The sequence below is a fragment of the Lonchura striata genome, chromosome 3, assembly GCF_046129695.1.
Source record: "Lonchura striata isolate bLonStr1 chromosome 3, bLonStr1.mat, whole genome shotgun sequence".
Lineage (NCBI taxonomy): Eukaryota > Metazoa > Chordata > Aves > Passeriformes > Estrildidae > Lonchura > Lonchura striata.
The window spans coordinates 83,051,112-83,072,814 of record NC_134605.1 but is presented as its reverse complement, the minus strand read 5'-3'; the positions used below and the strand labels follow the sequence as shown (position 1 = coordinate 83,072,814).

The following is a 21,703-nucleotide window of genomic DNA, read 5'->3' as shown; positions in this document are numbered from 1 at the left end:
GCCGGCGGCTCGCGGGGCGGGCGGGCCGCGGGCCGGGCCGGGCAGCGCCGCTCGCCGAGGCGCGGCCGCCGCGCGCTCCTGCCCGCGCGCTCCTGCCGCGCTCTCCCGCGCTCGCGGGGCCGCGTGCGGCGGAGTCCCGGCCCGGCCCGCCCCGACGGGCACCGACGGGCCGGCTGCGGCTCGCGGCGGAGGGAGGAGCGGGCGTGCCGCCGCCGCTTCCTCCCGCGCGGGGGCCGGAAGGCAGCGCGGCCCGGCAGCGGCAGAGGGCCGGGCCTCGGCGGTAGTGCCGCCGTTGCGGGTCAGCCACCCAGCCTTCCGCAGTGGGGGCGGGCAGGCCGGGGGAAGGGCCGGGCCCCGCCGCCGCGCTGGGCGATGGAGTGAGGGAGCGCTGCGCGGCAGCGGGAAGATGGCCGGTGGCGGCGGCGGCGGCGGCTGCAGAGACAGCTTGTTTCTGGAAGGTGCGTGCACGGCTGCGAGGAGGGAAATGTGGCCCGCGAGCCGCGTTTCCCTTCTGGCGACCAGTAAAGGGGCACGGCACAGACTGGGGAATGGGGGAGGCGGGCGTGTGAGTTCGTGTGGGGTGGGGGTTATGGGTCCCTTTTGGGTGCGACGACAATGAGAGGTGGCTTCGCGGTGGGGGAAGGGTGGCTGGCGTGGTTGGGTCTGGTTAAAGGAGACCTGCTTCTGAGGGAGGTCTTAGTGAGGGCGATTTGGTTCATTTTTCTTTATTCCCTCTTTCTTTCTTTTACTGTTCCGAGACGTTGGGAGTGCGGTGTTGCTTTCCTTTGTCGGGCAGCGCCGAGAGCAGCCCGGCTCGGTGCGGCGGGCTGGGGCGGCGGGCAGGGTTAGCGCTGGGTGAGAGGGGAGGCCGGTGCCCTGCCCTCGGTCCGCTCCCAGGCCCCGGCCTAGCCCGTAGGCTTTGGCCCCACCATAAAATGAGTCTTCGCCTGCTCCTGAAAGGCTCCTGTAAAGGTTTGGGACTGAGTTTGATTTTGTGAGGGGGGTAATGCTTATAATTATGATAAATACGAAGGGGATAATGAACCTTATTACCTGCATTTGAAAGAAACCTTTTGCGTTTGTAAAGCTGTTGTTTTTTTTTGGTTTTTTTTTTCTTTTTTTGTTATACGGTTTTGATGTCTTGAGGGCTTTTTTGTTTGTCACTATAAAGCTTTTAATTATAATGCAAGAAGTCTCCTGAAATTGGGATATTTTTAAACTTGAGTCTTTACTGTTTCTTTGATACATCAGAAAATTTACTACTGTAGTCTTGCAGAATTGCTCTAAGCACATGTCCTGATGGCAAAGACCAGTAGTCTGGTAAATTCTGCCAAATTACTATGATGATAACAAAGAAAAATTAATGGAATTAAATAGTCCTCCTAAGCAGAGTTTTCCAAGTCAGGAATTAATTTAGCATGGGAAGTTTACAGTACCTGTATTGCACAGAACATAACCTCTTGCAGATTTTCTCTTGCTGCAGGGTGTTATATATTGGCTTTTTATTAGAAGATATTCTGGAATAGACGTGCTGTGTGGACAAAATACTGCTTGTTGTTTTGAATAATTAATCTGGAATTTTGATGTTCAGAAACTCTGGTTAATAACAGCTGTCATGTTGCCTCCCTTATACCTTTAAAGGATTTGGTGGTGAAATGCTGACACTCCATATTTTCCCTGGAGTCTCCAAAGACTATGGTGAAGTTTGTGCATAATGCTAAAAGTGTCAAGGTGATGACTAGTTACTGTCTTCTGTGTGCACCTTGAGTACTTCCTGGCTGGTCAAGTGGCTGAGAGAATATGCATTTCATATGCAATATCCACACTTCTTTTGGTTGTGAATTCTCTTTCCAACAGCAGGAACAACACAATTGGATAGCATCTCCATTTGGAGCTTCAGTGTTCCACGATGGATGAACTGAGTTATCAGCTGGTTTTATGTTTCCCCATTATTTGGGGACACATTCATTTTAGGACTGATGATGTGATAGAAATCCTAAGAGTGCAGTCACATGTGAAGAAAATCTAGTGTAGATAGTGGTGACAAAAATTAATGGGGGTGGCCCAAGTCCAAATGGGACAGTTATACTTGGGCAGATTTAGTAAGAGCTGGTAAAATCGGTACTGATTTGAAGCAAAGGGAAAAGGCTTTCAGATGTTATTTGATAGGTACTTATTAGAGATATTTATAGAAAAAGTACAGTCATAGAATATCTATAAATATGTATATATACAGGAGTTTTTTGCAATCTGCAGTCTGGAAAGGTAGCATATTAGATCAACCTAATGATGTTAGAAGCACCATTACCCTAAGGCCAGACAAGCAGGAGAGTGCCAGATTTGTGAAACAAGTATAGTGGGGACAAAAAAGGGGGTTGAAGTGTGCAATGTAGGAGATACAGCAACCTCTCTTGCCAGATGATGGTTATTAATACATGAGCCTAGAGCTGTATCTATAACTTGTCTGAGTGTGTATATTTAATGGAGTCCTTTGAAGGCTGTATAATCAACAACTAAAATTGTTTACTTAATGTTTTCAGAGGTGTTTTCTCAAAGACTGGTAAAGGGGAGGGGTAGGACTCCTCATCCCTGCCTTAAATGTGCATTATAGAAGAAGTCTGGGCAAAATGGATGTTAGCTGTATCACCAGTTAAACTCACTCTAATGGTCACTGTGCTGGTTAAATATATACCTTTGTGTGTGTGTATGCATACATGTAGACAGACATTTCTGGTGCTGTCCTGTTTATGTTGACAATCAGATTTAAGATAAATGTACAGTTAAGTGAAATAAATTACTTTTCAGTATGACAGTTGTTCAGAATTTTGGTTTTGATTCCACGTGTCCGGTGAGATACTGCTTTTCTTTCATTTAGTGTAACAGATGTTACTGTGAAGAAATATGTCTGTCATTCTACTATTAAAGTGCTTCCTCTTAACATTTTTTATTATTCTATTCTCCAGTAAAAACAAAATGGTCTTTCTGTGCTGCGCTCCCGCCCCAGATCCCTGTTCTCAGCCCCGGCTAGCTCTTCTCTGGGGCGAGGGCGGGCGATGGAGGCACCCTCCGCCGCTCCCAGCTGGGGTTTGGAGAGTGCCTTTGTGGGTTCCGGGCAGCGCTAGCAAGCCTCGCAGTGGTAAATGAAGAGCGGATCCTGCTGGGGGCTAAGTCCGAGTTTATTGTAGCCCAATGGGGCCAAATATCCTAGAACGATGCCTGCCAACAGGAACCCAGACAGGGTTCTGACACCAGCTTATAAACTGTGAGGGAGGGGTAACCGACAACTAATGGGGATAGGGATAGGGGGTGGCTCCGGGATGGGGGGATATGGTGGGGTCCAATGGGGGAAGGATATGGGGGGAGCCCCAGGTCCTCGCCCAATCACCCGGTGCCCTGAGTAGAAGCTTCTGGATGGATGGGAAGGGGCACCGAGTGATAGACAAGGCACCCGGGGGGGGTAAAGGGAAGGACTGTGCCTCTTCCAGGGTGATGGACAGCCACTGGAGAGGCGGGAAGGGAGGACAAGGCGGGAAAACTGGGGACAAACCAAGTTGTACATGGGGGTACAAAGGAATAAACCAATACATAATACAGGGATAATAAAACATACAAATAACGCAACTCCACATTTCTGGAAGGGTGTTCCTTGAATGATTGATTTGTTGCCTTTCTGGTAATACCATTCTTGAACATAGTGATTCATGTTTTTTGTTCAGTTCTGTGTATCTGATGTGCATAATTTTTTATGCTGTATTATATAGACTGTTTAATGGAAATGTGAAAAAGATCCCTAGGACTATAATGGACTCTTTTTAAAGCTGCATTTGTTATTCTGAAGCAGCGATAATAGTTGATCAGATATACTTGGATATACAGGGCCTGCATGGTTATTTCACTTGAAGTGCCAGAACCGTTAGAAATATGGAAAGTACTCTATTTTTGTTATTTAATCTAGATGTAATTGAAATTAGTAAAACTGTTCTGAATTTGCTCTTTTTAAAGTGATGTTTCAAAGTTATGGGCTGAACATGCAGAAATTTGGACTAACAAAGCATTTCTCTTACATGGGAATTCTTTCCTGATGTGGAGGAGGAGAAGTTTAGTGATTAGAATTTTGTGTCTGCAGTAGTTCCTGTGTTTTTAAATTGATAGTCACATCGAAAATATAAAGAATGGTAGGCAAACTCATTTGGACTTAAGGAAGGAGGCATGTTAAACCTGTGGGAATGGAGAGTACTGTTGATCATTACCTTAGAGAAGAATTGCAGGAACTCTTGTTTTCTGCCTCCTTCACTATTACTGAATTGCAAGGAAATTGTAATTTCTCTTTTCCAACATGAAATTTAAAGTTTACTGATGTTTATGCAGTAGATAGTAGGTAAGCTTCAAAATATTTTCCAGAAGAATGGTGAAATGTATTATTCTTTCCTATTATTTATTTCAGTCTCCTGGTGGTTACAGTAATGATGCGGAGAACCATTAATGAATTTTCTTTTTGAGGACCTCCTTTCTAAGGAATGTTGCCAGTCCCTAGCTTCAGAGCTGTTGAGATATTTCAGTGCAGCCATGGCAGGAATTTGCTCAACTTTCCAATTTCTTGGCTACAGATTTCGTAATAACAGTAAACAAAACTATGTGGTCTACCTGTTAGCAGCAGTAGTATAAACTTCACAGTTGTCTGCCAAAGGACTCCAGAAGACTGCTTTGTTCTTCCTTCAGTTCACATGTAGAGAGTTGTCTTCACCAAAGCAACAGTTGTAGACTTATATGTTTTCTTAAAGGTAGCTGGGAGTCTGGGGTGGTACAGAAACATGCAGCTTTTGTGCATTAGTGTAGAGTTACAGACCTACTTTTTGAAGTGGTGGTAAGCCCCTCCTCTCTTTTTTTGTTTCTGTTTTTAATCATACTGAGAAATCTCTGACTGGAATAATACAAATTAGGAGGGTAGGGTGGCATTTATATTCAGGTAGAACACTTGAAATTACATGCCAGACTTTTCTACCTGCAAGACTCTTCTCTTTATTTTTCTCTTAACAGTGAAATTTAATTATTAATTGTTTTAATTGTTACTAATAAGTCTCTGGTGCTTTGTTTGTGATCTAATGGAGATTGTGATTAGCTTGAAAATGTGGGAAAGAGTTGTTTCAGCTATCATTGATCTTCTGTGTCTATATGAACTCCTGCTTTATCCTGTTGAATACTTCCCTGTTTACATCTGTTCCCTCAATGTCCAGACAGCTTCGTTTTCTTGAGAGTGGTTGTTTTTGGTTTTTTTTAGTGATAAAGTGTGAAGTTTGTGACTTTCATAGCTTGTTTATATATCCCAGTCCTTTGACCCATTCAGATTTTTTTTTTCCAGCACTGCACATGTATCTTCTTAGACTTGAAGAATGTTCAGCTGTCCTGTCCAGTGGTTTTGAGAATAGGAAACCTTCTGACTTGAGTAACAGGTTGTTTTCCATGAATGAAACTCGCTTGTTGAGAACTATTTCTCAACAAAGTCAAATTGAAAACATTTCTTACTGTCTTTTTTTTTTATATATATGCCAGACTAACTTGGCTGATAGGTGGCATGAAATATTAGGAAAGACAGGGCGCTTCTTAAAGTATGTAGAAAGATACTAAAAATGAACCTAATTTATCTATTACTGCTCTCTAACATATGTTGCAATAGGCTTGGGAGCACATTCTAAGGTAAAAGTCTGTGTCTCAGTCCTCTTCCACATCATTACCTCCTTAATTTTCAGACAGGATTCTAGGAGCCCAGGCTTGTCCTGAACTTTCTGAAGTGTAAAGGATCTGCACAATTTTCTGGTTTTCATTGTGGAGGCATTTAGTATTTGGTAGTTTTTTCAAAGTAACTGCTGTTCTGTAAGTTTTCTCAAAGTGGGACATAGAAGCTTCTGGTGTAACTGCCTTGTTTGGCATGTCTCATCCACTGTTTTCTGGCTTTTGGATTTGGTAGTAAAATCTGTGAAATTTGCTCACTCCATTAGGCAGGGAAGTCAAAATTAGTGTCCCTGAAGCAAAGGTTTCAGTGTTGCCTGAGCATGGTTCAGTTTGCTGTTCACTGGTGTTCCTTCAGTGGCTGAGCAGTCAGGGTCAGGACAGCGAGAGGGCTTGGGGCACAGGACAGCATATACCTTCATCTCTGTGTGTTGCAAAGAAAGGATTGGAAAAGTGTGCAGGATAGCTTTCTCAGCTGCAGGAGACTGAGAAAGCAAACAAAGATGGAGGTGTTGTGGTGGAGGCTATTGTAGAGATACTGGGAACAAATCTGGGTTTGGGGAAAAAGGACAAATGTAATTCTCTTAACTTGGCTTTTCTAAAAGGCACTTGCACTGGGGGTAAGGGGAGCATATGTGTTAAGCTCCTTTCTTTTGGCCCATATTTTGGCACTCACATGGTTTCAGTTTGGAGGTTTTTTAAGGTAGTGATAGTTTTACATAGGTTGAAATCCGTCTTAATGGGCTGTGCTTACTTTCTATGAAGAAAAATTAAAACATCAGTAGAATATTATTTTTCTTATTATATAGAATTAAATTTGTTGGCAGCTTTATTTTCACATTTAATTTTTAACAGCATTTGTTCCTAACTTCCTGTTTCCATGTTCAGCAGCCTAGCACGCCTAATACCTAATACTTTCAGGTTAAGATGACCTTAAGATGTAATTAAGTCAGAATCGGTGTCTGAGTGTCACATTAGTGGGTGTGACTGCAATTTGGAAACAGAGCTACATGTACTTTCCACCACCCTGGAGACTTAACACTTTCTTGCCAGAGAGATTGAATTTGCTCTGTTCTGTCTTGCCAGGTTGGCACTTCGCCAAACTTCTCATTGAAGGTTAACTAGTAGATGCAGGACAATGGCTGGGATGGGGGAGAGCATACAGCCTCTCTTTTATGTGTGAGAGAAGAATAGGACGTTTCCTGTTCCATCTCTGCCTGGTGATCTGTTAAGTCAGGCTAAGGTGTAATACATAGCTTAAACTTTGTAATAGGTATTTTAGTGTAAGAGCAGCTTTATTCTGCCCAAGGAGACCAAATTATTTTAAATAGCAGGTTATTTTCTGTGAAGAACAAGGTTATAGTGAAGGCTGGAGACTGGAGGGAATAAATGAACAGGCTGTGGTTATTTCTTCCCAGGTTGGTCAGTAGGCCTTTAAAAAGTTTTTGTTAACAGACAAAGGATGTAAGCCCTGCAAGAGGCAAGGAAACGTTTCTGCATGTGTGTCCCAGTAATTCCTATGAAAGAAGAATTTGGAGTGAAAGATTTTGCAGTAGCTTTCTTTGAGTTAATCTTGAGTATTATGGAAAAGAGCAGTGATAATTCAAAACTCCTGGCTTTTTGTTTGTTTGTTTTAAGATCATATGAGCTGGAGCAAAGTCTCTCAGTTCATATCTCTGTGAGATTTTGGGGTTTTGTTTATTTTTATTTAAGACTTGCCACAACAATGTTTTAGGAATGAAAAATACCAATAATACTCTGCTGGAGAGGTAAAACATATTACTGTATGACATGATTAATAATATGTAATCTTACAAATTTATATCTGTAAGAAACAGCTGCAAAATATTTATTTTATGAGTATGTTTTTATTCAATGTCATACAATTGTTTCATTTGTACTAAAATTCATTCTAGTGATGTATTTTTATTAATGTCATAGGATATAATGTTGTATTTGTTTGACATGTACAATTTTTATGGCTCATTTAGCAAAATATGAGTATCCTGCTGATGACAGAATTTAATACAACAGTCTAACAGAAAGATTATTCAAGAGTCCATTAGATGAGAATTTGAACTATGCAGATGTTAGGTTTCATATTTACAATTGCCTTTGTAATTTCTGAGGCTCACTTCTAGAAACATTTACTAGAGTTTGTTGTAATTTTATTTCTACCAAGGCTTACTGCTTAAGAGACAAATTAAGGATCCTTTACAATTGGAAATGAACTTTCAAAAGTGAACTTTGGGACTGTGGTGGCCCAGGTCCTGGTGATTGCATATACCTGGCCCTGGGACAGTAAAACTTCAGTGGAGATTTTAGAGCTCTGCCGTAAGGCAAGTATGTTACAGAAAACTTTTTACTTGATAAAGTAAAAAGTTCTTTGTCATGTAGCAAAGCCTATGATGGAAAAGACACTGCTCATTTGGTGGAAGAAAGACTCTGTCCCCTGTGACAGAAAGAACTTACAGATCAAGGTAAAAAGGAGTTTCACGTTTGTATAGAAGTGGCTGAAACTCTGGTTGCAGGATGGTCACTTGTCGAGTTTGGTGTTTTGCTTTAGCTGTCTTTGGAGTGCTGTTTCTTGAAAAGTAGTTTTATAACTAGGTTCAATTAGCAAGCTGGTATGTGTTATTTTGTTAAAAATTAGTTGATAGCGCATCTTCATTTTTGTTGCTTTTATGAGTAGTTACTGAGAAAATGTTTGTTTTTCATGGGATGTTAAAGTAATTTTTAGCTTTTTAAAAAATAAAGCCTGTTTAGTGGTTGTTGGTATACTGTGACAGAGTTATCAGTCATCAGTGCTTCTTAAATTCATTGCTGTTAGGTCTGGAGAAGTTTGGTACTTCCATTACAAAGATTTCTGTCACCTTAATGTAGTAGTCTAGTTGCATTGCTTCACTCCTTGCTGCACTGATGATTGCTAATTGTAAAGGGAGTTAACGTACATAATGTATCTAGTCTGAGCAGAATGCTGTTGCCTGTATTTGTGTTGAATTTCTCTGATTTTTTTTTAAGAAACATAATGTGCATAGATCTTAATTGTACATGGATTTGCAGAGTCATAGCAAGACCCTGTGTGTGGGGCCATGGTGTATGGCCACGCAAGGAATTTGTGCCTGCAGTTGAGAGCACAGCCAGGCCCACTGCCGGGTGCTGCTCAGCGGGACAGAGCTGCTGCCCCTCCCAGAGACAGTGTGCTCCAGCTGTGCTGCAGTCAACACTGGCACCTCAGTGGCTGAACACTGGCTTCATGGCAAGTTGGCTGGAGGAAGTGAATTGACAGAAAACTAATCCTGGAGGTGAGGAGGAGTGTTGGTGGAGGTAGCCTATTCCTTTTCAGCCATATTAGAAATCCAGCTCAGCTGACTGCTGCCTTGTATGGATATGAAAGTTTGCCAGTGTCTCTAAGAATTGGAGAAAACTCCAGGTATTTAGCCTTTAGAGAAAGGGACATGCAAATATTTTTCTTGCCACATAGTTTAACCAACTCTTTCATCATCCTTTCCCTCCTCAATTTTTTTTTCTGAAATGTGCTTTTTTCATGTGACCAAATTTTTGAGTTTTTTAATTGAGGTTGTTGAGAATTTTTCTATGCTTTATTTGCTGTCCATTTCTTGTAAATTTTGAACAATGGACAACATGGAAGTCTTGTTCTTTCTTCGTACTTCAATTACATTTAGAGTTTCTTCTTATGGAAGAAACATTTCTTGTGGAAATGTTCAAGGCCAGGCTGGATGGGGATCTGAGCGACCTGGTCTAGTTGAATGTCTCCCCCCTGACTCATGGCGGCAGGGCTGGAAATAGATGATTTTTAAGGTCCTTTCCAACTGAAACCATTCTGTGATTCTTCTGTCCTGCATATGCAAGTTAGGTTCTTTGAGAGATTGTGGAACCTTTCTGGACTTCTAATTTCTGTATGTTTTTATAAAGGGGATAGTATCTATCTGACATCATCTATGACACTTTACAGGATAAAAACAGAAGTATTAAATAGTACAAATTCTTTTTTTCTTCTTCCTCTTAGTATGTAGATACAGTGCTTTATTTCAACCTGATGTTCCAATTTCTGCAGCAAACGTAGAAACCGTCTCGAAGTGTCAGTTGCCTAATGTCCAGGTAGTTTGGCTAGGTTATTAATCTTACTCTGTATGTAACTGCCTTTCAGCACTTTCTAAAAATAGTCTGCCATTTGTTTAGTGCTGCTGTATTCTCAGTTGCACAAACTTAGGTTTTATATGAAGATGGATCCCATGATGCATAACAAAGTGTGCAAATCACATGCATAATATACTGTAAGGTTTCCTGCTGTGTTTTGCTCATCTTCTAACTATTCCAGTGTTCAGAATTTAGGATCATCTGTGCTTAATGCAACATACTGATTTGCCACAGAAATTATATTCTGGAATTCTTGTTCAACTGTAATCTTCTTCTAAGTGGCTTGTTAGCTTTATATATTTTTTCATATTTTGAGAGTGAATTGGCAGTTGAGAAATTGTTTTTAGGCTAACCTCACCTTTTATCCTCTATTTTTATCTATGAAATAGGAATATACCTCTCTTAGACTTAACTTAATTTAAAAACAACAAAACTTTCTTCCTAATTTCTGAATTTTTGGTTTATCTCCAAGTGTAGCAGTAGAGGTCTTAGGTAGGTAAAGAATTCATAATGCTAGAGATGAAAAAATTACTTTTTTGTTTGTTTCTCCTTTTTTCCTGGTTTATTGTTAGCTCCTGCTTTTGATGTTACTCAAATTTTATTTTACTTGTGTGGAAGGTTTGAGTGGTAGTCTGACTTACTGAGAGAGGGAAAAGAAGTGACTGATGTACTCCTTTCTGGAAGTTTTTGTGATGGGAGTGCAGTTGCTTTAGGGGATGCTTTGTACCTGTGAGTAGTCACTGGTTTTACTTGATAGCTAGCTGGTTCAGATGGGTTGGAGCATCCTGTTCAAGCCAGACCCAGTTAGCGCAGGTTGCTTGGGGATTTGTCCAGTCTCTATTGCCTCTCGGGTCAGTGTGGTCCACTCTTGAGCACACACGTAGTAAAGAGTAAATTCTGTCTTTTGCAGACTAGCCTGTAGTTCACCAGATTATCCTAGCTGCCCTTCTTGAAGGGCAATGATGTTTTTCCAGTCTTTGGGTTCAACTGGCTTAAGTGTTCCTTAATCACGTCTTCATTGTCAATGGGTGATAATGCATTCTCACAGATATTGCTGATAGAGGTGAGGAACTGTAAAGTCAGAAGACAGAACTTAGCAGTGAAATCTGGGATGACAAAAAAATGGATCATTTCCTTAATATTTTTTTTTCACATCTATCATTATTAGGTTTTTGTCTCATTGAGCATAAAATGCCCACAATTTTCTATAGCATTCCTTTTGCTGCTGTTGTAAACAAAGAAGGCCTCTTGAAGTACTTCTGCATTGTTTTCTGATGCTGTCACAAGAGCAGCATCCTTGGGTGGGATAGATACCTCTATACCTTGGTTGAGAGAATAAGTAGAAAAGGTGAAGAAGCATTAGTTGTCCATTGTGTCCATCACTGGTATCTAGCCAGATAAACTTTCAAAGGCATCACAGAGAAAATGTGTAACATCAAAGCTCTATCCTTTCATCCTCCTCTCTCCTTGTTAATACTTAAAAAATGTTAAACAGTTCAGCAAATGATCAAACTTAGGCAGTTCTGTATTCTTCAGTCTTGTCATCAGTGCAATAACCTGCAATGTAAGCAGCCCAATGTGCTTGCAAACCCTGAAAAACGCAGTCATTTACCAGAATATGTAGATGATTTCCATCTTTAAAGTACAGAACTATCATAAATGCTTTTTCAGGAGCATGAGCACTTTTGTCCAGGAATGAACGCTCTGTATTTATCATTTGTTTTCTGTGGACATCAAGTTCTTGGAAGGGTGTAGGCGTTTTTGTTAGCCAGCTTCACGTGCAAAGGAATGTCTGTGCTTGGTATCCATTACACTGGTATCATAGAACTTCATTATTAAACTGCGTCATGCAATATCTCACTTACTATCAGGTTAAGATTACTGCCTGTTACTGGAGGTGCTTTTGACTGTTTTTTTTTGTCTCTGCAGCTAATTTAGGGAGTGGAAAGTTAAAGCATCTTTTAAGCAGTAGATCTTTAAATCAGTTACATATAAATGTAGATTAGGCTACAATTCCATGGAAATTTCCTTGGTATCCATAGGATTTATGATAGTTTCAGTTCTTGGATGGACCTTACTTCTGCTGTGCTGTCGCAGCTACGCTATGTTAGTACAGTTGAACAGGAGGAGGGACCTGATATGGTCCCCTCCCCTGCTGCTCAAGGGGGTCTTGCCTGAATTAGTTTCCTTCCCCAGCTTTTCTGTCAGTGCTGACATATGCAGGGTACAGGACAGGAACAAGAATCTGCAACTCTTAGGAAGAGTGAAGGGCCTGTAAAACTCTTCATGTGCTGCTTCAGACTGTGAAAATACAACCTTACTGTGGTTACACAGTTGCCAGAGTAGAGCTGATATTATCAAAGATGGAAGAGAAAAGCTGTTTTGCATAGAAGCCTGTCTGGAAGAATAATGAAGCAATGGAGAAAGTAAAGTGAAAAATATTTCTGTGTCAAGAGTTTTGTGAGTACTTGTACCCTCTTCACAATATATCTGATGACTCTAAATGAGCAACAGATTAGAAAGCTTAGAAGCATTCTTTTTCATTTATTTCAATATGAGTCTGAAGGCAATGAATCTGAGTACATTTAAATTAATTTACATTTTCTGTGTGAGCACTGCAGTATCTGATAAGTTGGTTGCAGTTGTGATGGTGTAAGTATTTGTAAGATGAGATTTGCAGTTTCTTTACCAGCAACTGGGGAAAAAGAATATAAACTTCAGGTATTCCTTAAAAAGCACCTGGGTCCTCAACCTAACCTTTGTTTGATCTCGATAGTGTGTTTAGGATGATTCTTGTACACACAGAAATAGATGAAATTTCAGTAGACGAAAGACTTACAAAAGTTTCTATGTCTGTAATAGAAACCATGAAGTCTCTACTATTGTATTCTGGTGGGTGGTAGGGAGTTATTCTGGCAAACCAGTGATATATATGAAAAGGTTACTTTCCTAGAAAAGTTGGTCTTTGTATGGACAGTCAATGCGTCTGGCTTATTTAGTGAGTTGATCTTAGAAAATCATACAACAGTTAGGTGTGAAAGTGATCTTAAAGAGCATCTAGTTCCAGTACCCTTTCTGTGGACAGGGATACCATTGACTAGATCAGGTTGCTCAGGGCCCCATCCAGCCTGGCCTTGAACACTTTCAGGGGTGGGGCATGCTCCCAGCCTCTCTGGGCAACCTGTTCCAGTGTCTCACCACCCTCCCAGCGAAGTATTTCTTTGTAATACATCTAATCCAACCTGCCCTCTTTCAGTTTAAAGCCATTGCACCTTGTCCTGTCACTGTCTGTCCATATAAAAATCCCTCTCCTTTTTATAAGACACTTAAGGTAATGCAAGACTGCAGTAAGGTCTTTTCAAAGCCTTCTCTTCTCCATGCTGAACAATCACAGCCTGTCTTTTTGGAAGAGGTGCTCTCACCCTCTGATCATCTTTGTGTTCCTCGTCTGGACCCACTCTGACAGATCCACGTCTTTCTTAAATTGAGGACCTCGGAGCAGGATGCAGCACTCCAGGTGGGGTCTCATGATGGCAGAGTCATCTCCCTCAACTTGCTGGCCACTCAGCTTTTTGTGCAGCCCAGGATACGGTTGGCCTTCTGGGCTACCAGTGAGCAGTGTTGGTTCATATCCAGCTTTACATCCATGAGAACACCCAAGTGTTCTCCAGAGGGCTTCTCTCAGTGACTTCTCCCAATCTGTACTCATGTCTGGGATTGCCCCAACTCAGGTACAGCACCTTGCTCTTGGGCTTGTTGAATTTCAAGGGAAAGCCCACTTCTTGTGTTTGTCCAGGTCCCCCTGGATGGCATCATGTCCTTCCACTGTTTCAGCTGCACCACTCAGCTTGGTGTCATCTGCCAATTTGCTGAGGCTGCACTTGATCTCACCATCCCAAGAGTCAGGAGTGACTTGAGACACTTGTCACCAGTTGCCACCTGGACACTGGCTGTAGTTTGCTGTCTGCATCCATCCAGCCATTTCCTTGCCCACTAAATAGTCCATCCATGGCTTTCCAATTTGGAGATAAGGGCATCATGTGGAACCACATTAAAGGCCTTACAGAAGTGTAGGTAGATGGCATCTGTCAGTCTTTCCTTGTCAACCATTGATGTCATTCCATCATACAAGGCCACCAGATTGGTCAGGCATGATTTGCCTTTAGTTAAGCTGTGCTGACTTCCTTGGGTCACCTTGTTGCCTTTTATGTGCCTTGACCTGTTCAGGAGGATCTGCTCTGTGGTTTTTCCAGGCACAGAGGTGAGGCCCTCTAATCCTCTGCAGCTCCCCACTGCTACCAAAATCTTGCCACACAAACCCAGTACAGCATCACATACAAAACAATAAAGCAATAGGGATGTTTTTCTAGTGAGTTGTAGTATAGATTGGTGTGGAATGATTTGCCTTAGAGCATGAGGTACAAGATATGAAAAAAACTTCCAAGGTGATGTCTTTTGCTGGACACTAACACTTTACTAATTACTGGATATGTCACTTCTCATTTAGTGTTTTAGGCAGAATTTTAACAGATTATTTTTTTTTTTCCCTTTTGCAACTGCAAAATTTTGCTCCTTTTTCATGGGTATTCACTATGAAGTTTTTTTCCTTCCATTTAGGAATTGTTTAGCAACACTGTTGAATGACAGTAACTCCTGCTGAAGGAGTTTACAAACTGTGTCCCCACACAGTAATTTAAAGGTGTTGATCTGCTTGCTGACATTTTCCTACAAGCATATTTTGCTTTCTAATCCAAAATGTGATAATTGTGTTTTACACAAAAAGACTGTACAGGAATTTTTAAAAGTCTGGATTTAGGGTGTGGTTGATAATGACACAAATGTACTAATAAAACACACTATTTTTTCAGGATTTTTTTTAATTGGCTTATTAGAAATTACATGAAACTGTTGTTTAAAAAACAACAATATTTAAAAAAAAACAGTGAAATATGTCAGCTACACCTGTGTAACTTCTCTAATGAAATTCCAGGCACTTTCTTGGGCTCAGAAAGCCCAAGATACTTAGTCTGGTATCTCCCTTGGTATAACAGCACCAAAGGAAGGTAGTAGTGGGAGGAAAAATGAGAGTGAAATCTGCCTCCAGTATTCTGCCTGTCTTAGGCAGAGGTACAGGGATTACGTTCTCTTGACATAATATCTTAGGGTTAGCTCTGCTTCTTTTCAATATTTTCACCTCTGGTTACAAATGTGCCTTGTTGATTAAAAAGACCTTGAATAGTGCACATAGTGAAAATAGCATCATTTGGGTTCCAAATTTAAGTCTTAGTATGAAAGAGTCAGCAGCTTAGCCTTAGTAACAGATTACTTGTTACACCCTTTAAAAAAAAAAATTCCTGTATGGAATTAGATACCAAGTGGCTGTTCAGATCGAGTAACTGAGGTGAACACTGGCTAACATGAGGGTATAAATCTAGATTTACATTTTTGTTAGGACCAAGAGTGCTAGAAAGAGTGAAAATTGATGTAGAGTTGAATGAGCAAAACTGGGATACTGAGACATTTTCCATGGATAGCTGCACTGATCAGTAGCACTGGATGAACTGTCCAATACAAAAATGCTTAATTAAAAGAATTAGAGAAAATACTAAGAAATCTTTTGAAAAAGAAAGAAAATATGCGTCTGGAGTGTAAAATACTTGTAGCCAGCTTGGGAGTTATTTAAAGGTATAGGAGACTTTACAGCATGCATGCTAGTTGTTTAAGTAGATTTCAAAAGGCTCCCCAAATGCTAAATGCCTGGCTAAACAGCAGAGTAAGAGATAATATCTGAAATAAAACATCATAGTTCTTGAATCAGATCTTTTATCTGAGTAATGAAAATAGACATTAATAAAAAAGCTGGTGGATTTAGCCTGTAATTAAAATGAGGTGGGGGAAAAATTGATTAGTAACTCCCAAAAGACATAAAAACTATTGGTAAGTATTTCTTCAAACTCAGCAGGAAAGTTTGAAGAGTGTCTGGAGGATCAGTAGACAACTCAGTTGAAAAAGGTGGCTTTGGAGTATGTAAGGTCATAGCTGAATAGTGGAATTGCTTGCACTCACTTTGGCAACACTTAGAGAGCTCTTCATGCCAGAATGTTTCTTAATAAGGAATGTGACAGAGTGTACGACTCAAAATGAAGCATCAGTGGAAGAAATTGCAGTACATTGAGCAAACTGTGAACAAGGCATCATGATCAAATGGCATTAATCCAAGTGTTGTAAGAGGAACTGGGGGATAAAGGAGCTAATGACTGCAGTGTGTTGCTTGTGGTTAGCATCATATTTCTGCTACAGGTAAGGAGGGTAGCTAGTGTGATATCAGCATTTTAAAAAGCAGTAGAGGTATTTGAGGAACTTTACATCAGTGAGCTTTGTGACTATGGAACCTGAATTCATGGAAATTATAATGGAGACCAGAATTGATTTCATTGTTCCGTCTGTAAAATCATTTATCAAAGGCTTTGGGAGAGTCTGAATTACCTCTGAATAAAATGGAAGATTTCATAAGAAACAATTGGGAAGAGATAGAAAGAGAGGGCAAAAAATGTTTGTTTTGTTAATAGGAGTAACCAGCTGAAATGCACAAGCATCTCTAACATTGGTACACAGTTAAAAGGAAAAGGTGACAAAGTTAGTACATGTTTAAACTATACTTGGGTTAGTATAATGCCTAACTATTTAAAGAAGGTTGTAAATGGTCAGGTTTTGAATTATGTGGGTTGAAAATGTACATGAAATTCTGTGTAGGTGAATGTCAAATTATCTAAGCGAATGAGAAGTAAAAAAATGGCATTTTTGTAGGTAACAGTTGGCTCTGAAGTGCTTCTTAACCAATCACGAGTGAAAGATGGAATTATCTGCTACCTAAAGATCAATGCAGTTCTCCTTGGCAGTGAAAACAGCAAATCAAATGTAATGATTTATTAGAAAAGGAACAAAGAACAAAACAGAAACAACACTGTGCATCTGTAGATATTCGTGTGATGTGTGCATCTCAAGTATTCCTCATAGTGTTGTGTATCCTCATCTCAGAAGGGTACAGTAGACAAGAAGAGGTTCAAAGAAAAGCATCAACAGGGATTTGAAGGCATGAAACAGGTTTCATGTGAAGAAAAATTAAGCTGACTCATTTTTTTCTTTGTACTGCCTGGGAAAGGAAGACCATGAAAGAACACAATAGTAATCTATGCAATCATGAGGGAATAGGGAGGGGTTACTTATTACTGTCTTCCAGAGTACATGGACTGGAGAAGTAGAGTACTAAGAGTAAAAAGTGGCAGATTGAATCAGAATCAGCTAAAGGAGATGCTCCTATAATTAAGCTGAGGTACTTTCTGCTGCAAGATGGTGTTGATTCTGTAAAGCAGTCTTGATTAAAAAGCAAGCAGGGAGAAGAAAAAGGTAGAAAAAGCTGTTAAACAGAAAAATATGTGTTTAACTTACCTATGGCTCAGGAAGCCTGCAGTAGATAGAGGTTGGAAACAGAAGTTGAATATGCAATAAATATTTCTGTGTGCATTGTTTTTACTTTATCCTAGACATATATTGTTGGTTGTGATTTTCTTACTCTTTTCTATTGAGTATATTCCAACAGTGTAAAGACAAATGTAGTAAGAAAAAACACTTAAATTAAAAAAAAACTTAAATTAAACCAAAATCAAAGCAACTGTATAGTTTGTCTCACACAGAATTTATGAGAGACAGCTCTTAATTGCAGCATTTAGGGCCCAGGGGGAGCAGTGCCTTGCTTTAATGAGTTCTGCCTCCATGCTCTGGAACACCTTCACTTAAGAATACCCCATGCCATGTTATTATATTAAAGTCTTCATAAGGGTGGATATTGTAGTACAGAGATCTGAAATTTTATGTAGTATGACAAAGTTGTTACTTAGTTGATGCTAACACTGAAATTTTAATTTGTGTTGTATGTTAATTCAAAGTGCCAGATCTTGAATTAAGTCAGTGCCACATGTTGAGTTAAAAATCCAGCATATTATGTTGAAATTGTACTTCAGACAGTTTGGAATTGTTGCTTTTATATGGAAAAATTCAATATATATTTGGTGATTAGTCATGTAAATAATACATTTTAGGAGCCTTTCTATGTGTGGCATGCAGTTCATATCAGAGAAACTACCCTTAAATTTATGGGTATCAGTAAAACAGTTGAAAACACACAGCCTCAGGTCATAATTTTTAATAGCTTGCTAACTTACTGCTAATAAGATGTTGACAGATTCTTTTATTTATTTAGGGATATAATGATCACCACTGCATTCATTGATGGACTTACTGATCAAATAACAGTTAAACACATCAATAAAATAAATACTGGGGGGAAAATACATGCATCTGGTTTACTCTAGTTTCTGTTGATTAATAACTCAGCTTGAAATCAAGACTTATCTTAACTTCTTCTCATTTCAGCTTTGGATAGATCACAGTCCAAGAGAGATGGAGGTTTTAAAAGTAATTGGAGCTTTGATCATGCAGAAGAAAGTGAAGGAGATGCAGAGAAAGAGTAAGGATGCTTTTATCTAGACTATTGAAAGTATAAATGTGTATTTATAATTAAATTATAATTATTTTTTGTAATTTATGAATTAGAGACAATATATAATATCTTAAACTTCCAGTGATTAAGAAAAATTATTTCAAATAAGTTACTCTTTTAAATAGTATTGCTAAATAGGAGTTCATTATAATATGAGCTTTTTTGGGAAAATGGGGCTTAAAACACAGGGCACAGTACATTTCACAAGAGTTGCAGTTGTCTTTGGAGCTTCTGTGTAAGTCTAAGGAACGCAGATGAGCAATATGTGAGCATGCAGAATAAGGAAGTTGATAGGCAGGGTATCTAAGCAGCTTCAGCTTTTCCTTCCTTTAATGATGATGCTACTCAGAACTTGACAGTTACGGTTCAAGTACTGCAGTAGCTTTAGGCCTTCATCAAGTTAAATTGAGCGTAAAGATTCTAGGTTTTTCTTCCTCTGTGTTTATTTCAGTGAAAGGAGTTAAGGGTGGTTTTTTGTTTTTTTTCCTTATAATTTAATCTGTTACTTGGTATGTCTGGATTTTGGCTAAAACTTTAATCTCATGTGTATAGTTTGAATGCATTCTTTGTCCTTGTGACATTTTATTGTTATTAATGTGTTTTCTCTATATTAATGTCTTTATTTCCAAAATGACTAATGAATTATTAAAAGAACAAGTGTCATGCACAAAGAATTCATGTCAATTTATTTGTTGTTCTTAGATATTTGGAGAGTAGGACCTGCAGATTTGAATGGTATGCTGTGGTTCTCTAGTAAGAAGTCACAGAATTCTGTGATAAAATACAAAAATAATTATCATCTAATATTCTGCCAAATACTGTGCATTGGAAGAGAGGTAGCAAAGTAGATTTAACCACAGAGGCTGCAGCAGCAGACTATGCTGTAATCTTAATAAAACATTAAGAAATGTGAAGTTTTAATAATTAAAAAATGAATGCAGGAGCTCATTAAAGTGTGAAATAAGCATTAAGAGCTCTTGTCAAAACAGAACTGTATTGGAAGTTAGAAGCACTTTTTAAAGGGTTCATAAACTAAAGGCATTTTAGTTTTATAAAATTAAGGTCATATTGTTCCCTAGCAACTTTACATCCATTCATAGTGCACACAAATATGTTTTAAGTATAAGGGCAGTTACTATTTCCATTTTACTTGCCTTCAGAAATAAGTCACATTTGACAACATAGCAGCTTTTTTTTTTTTCTGCTAGTAGTTTACTGCTCTTTTCCATTTGTCTCAAGCTGATGTTGACTTAAGAACATAGAATGAAAAATGTATAAAGTAAAAAGTTAGAATAATTAAAGTAAAAAGTTAGAATAAAAATAAAAGTTAGAAAAATTATTATGAGACATAATCTTTATGTAATTGTATCTGATTTTAAGATTGTATATCTGGGTGATTTTTCATTGCTTTCAAATATTCTCTACAATAAGCAGTTTTCCCATAGCTACGATTGAATTTTTATTACCTACTTAGATCATTTTTTATTTGCTTTTATATCTGTGAATTATGCAGAATCTTATTCTGAAGTATAAATAGAAGAGTAGTTGAAAATTGATTTAAACTGCAGATCTTATCTTCTTTACTTACCCATTCTCTGATACCATTTGAGGCAATTTTATTCCCTCCAAGCAGCCACATGTTTTAGGATGCCCACATATTTATTTTTGGTAACACGTGGATTTGTTTATCTTAAAGACATAGTGAGGTTTTAGCATTTTGAAATAATTTGTGTTTTTTGCTTTTCTGATGCATCTTTATTTCATATAGCAAAATACTGACAAAAGGGAATCTTTAGAAAACAAATAATAGTAAATTTTCCTTCTTTTTTATTTCTAAATTTCTTTTACCCCTAGTAGAACATTTCAAAGATTAGCAGCTTTAATTCATATAATCGCTCCAGAATAAAGCTTTGTGTCCCTCCCAGTATTTTGAGTATATTGTGCAGTAAGTAGGTATTTGCTATAGTGTGCTGATACTAACTACAATGTTTGACTCATAGATGGTTTCTTTGTGGAGAGAGCTGTGAGTCTGAAGCAAGCAGCTGGGTGCATCTCCTGCTTGTTGTGGAGGCACAGGGGTTACAGTGCCTGACTTTATCACAGTTTTTCCCTCTTAATGGCAGACACACACTAGGTTTGTTTTGAACTAGCCTAAGAATAACATCTCGGCACTTAAAGGAGTGGCTGTATTCTTGTATTACCCCGTGAGACCTGTGTAATGATGTTGCTCAGCACTGGATGCCTGCTTGGATGATCTTTTCTTCAGTGAAATGAACACAAAGTATGTGGTTAATGACCTCCTACCACAGCAATTTTTAGAACAGGTAGATTATTTTGAAAGAAAACTTACTTGGGAAGTAGGTGAGATGAGTCATAATGGTTAAGATATCAAGTAATGAACACAAGAAGACTAAAGAATATCTGTAAACTGAAGAAGGTTTGGAGAAATAATAATCACCCAACACTATATAAATTTAAACTGATGCTAGAGTTGATACTCAGCATGGAGAAAGAGTTATAGAAATTGAGACTGGTAATTAACAAGTATCTTATCCCAAAGTAAGCACTTACAGATAATACTCCATCAACTTGAAAGAGTAAAAGCAATATTTTTGATGTTCTAAAAGATTTGATTGATCTACTCAGGATGGTAGCAAGTGGCATGAGACTTTGTAATTGGAGATCCCATAGGAGATCTAACACTATGGAGAACAACAGAAGAAAAGACCAGTTGGTCAGCTGAGCACACTGAAATCTGTGTAGTCCACCACAGAATAAATGGTGTAAAATTAAGTTAATCCTCTGTAGTGGTAGATATGAAAGGATGGCAGATTTAAGCAAACCTGGCTGGAGTAATAGATTAATGGGATTAATGAAATGAACATGTTACAAGATGCTTTCTGGTGTTACAGTTTATTCTCTTGATGTGTCTTGGATAATTTATATTTACTGGCTTTGAAATATCTGTGTAAATGTTTTTGAAATATATCATTATGCTCCACAATGGTTTTGTAAATGGATGGGCCCAGATTTCTCTTGGCTGTCATACTGTTTTCTTTATAGTCTAGACTTCTGCCTTCAACTTAGATAACAGTAGCCTTATCAAAAATTGGGAATACAAATAAATGGGTCTAATATATTTGCACTACAGTGTCTTTACTTAACTGCAATTTTATTTCAAAAAGCTTTATTTTCTTCCCCTTCCATTTAAAGGAATAAAGCTCTTTTATCCATGTGTTGATAAACGGAAGAGTA

General features: G+C 39.0%; 1 protein-coding gene across 2 annotated transcripts in view; it reads left to right on the top strand.

Moving 5' to 3' along the window:
* The first annotated feature begins 239 nt into the window (after nt 1-239).
* Nucleotides 240-21,703, top strand: part of SENP6 (SUMO specific peptidase 6) — a 72,052-nt gene continuing 50,588 nt past the window's right edge. Inside the window, exons 1-2 of one of the 2 annotated variants that reach the window (XM_021553649.2) lie at nt 240-458; nt 18,322-18,415. In XM_021553649.2, the coding sequence (XP_021409324.2) occupies nt 407-458; nt 18,322-18,415 (146 nt within the window). In that variant the 5' untranslated portion in view covers nt 240-406. The remainder of the gene's footprint in view (nt 459-18,321; nt 18,416-21,703) is intronic. The other variant, XM_021553641.2, reaches the window with a different exon arrangement.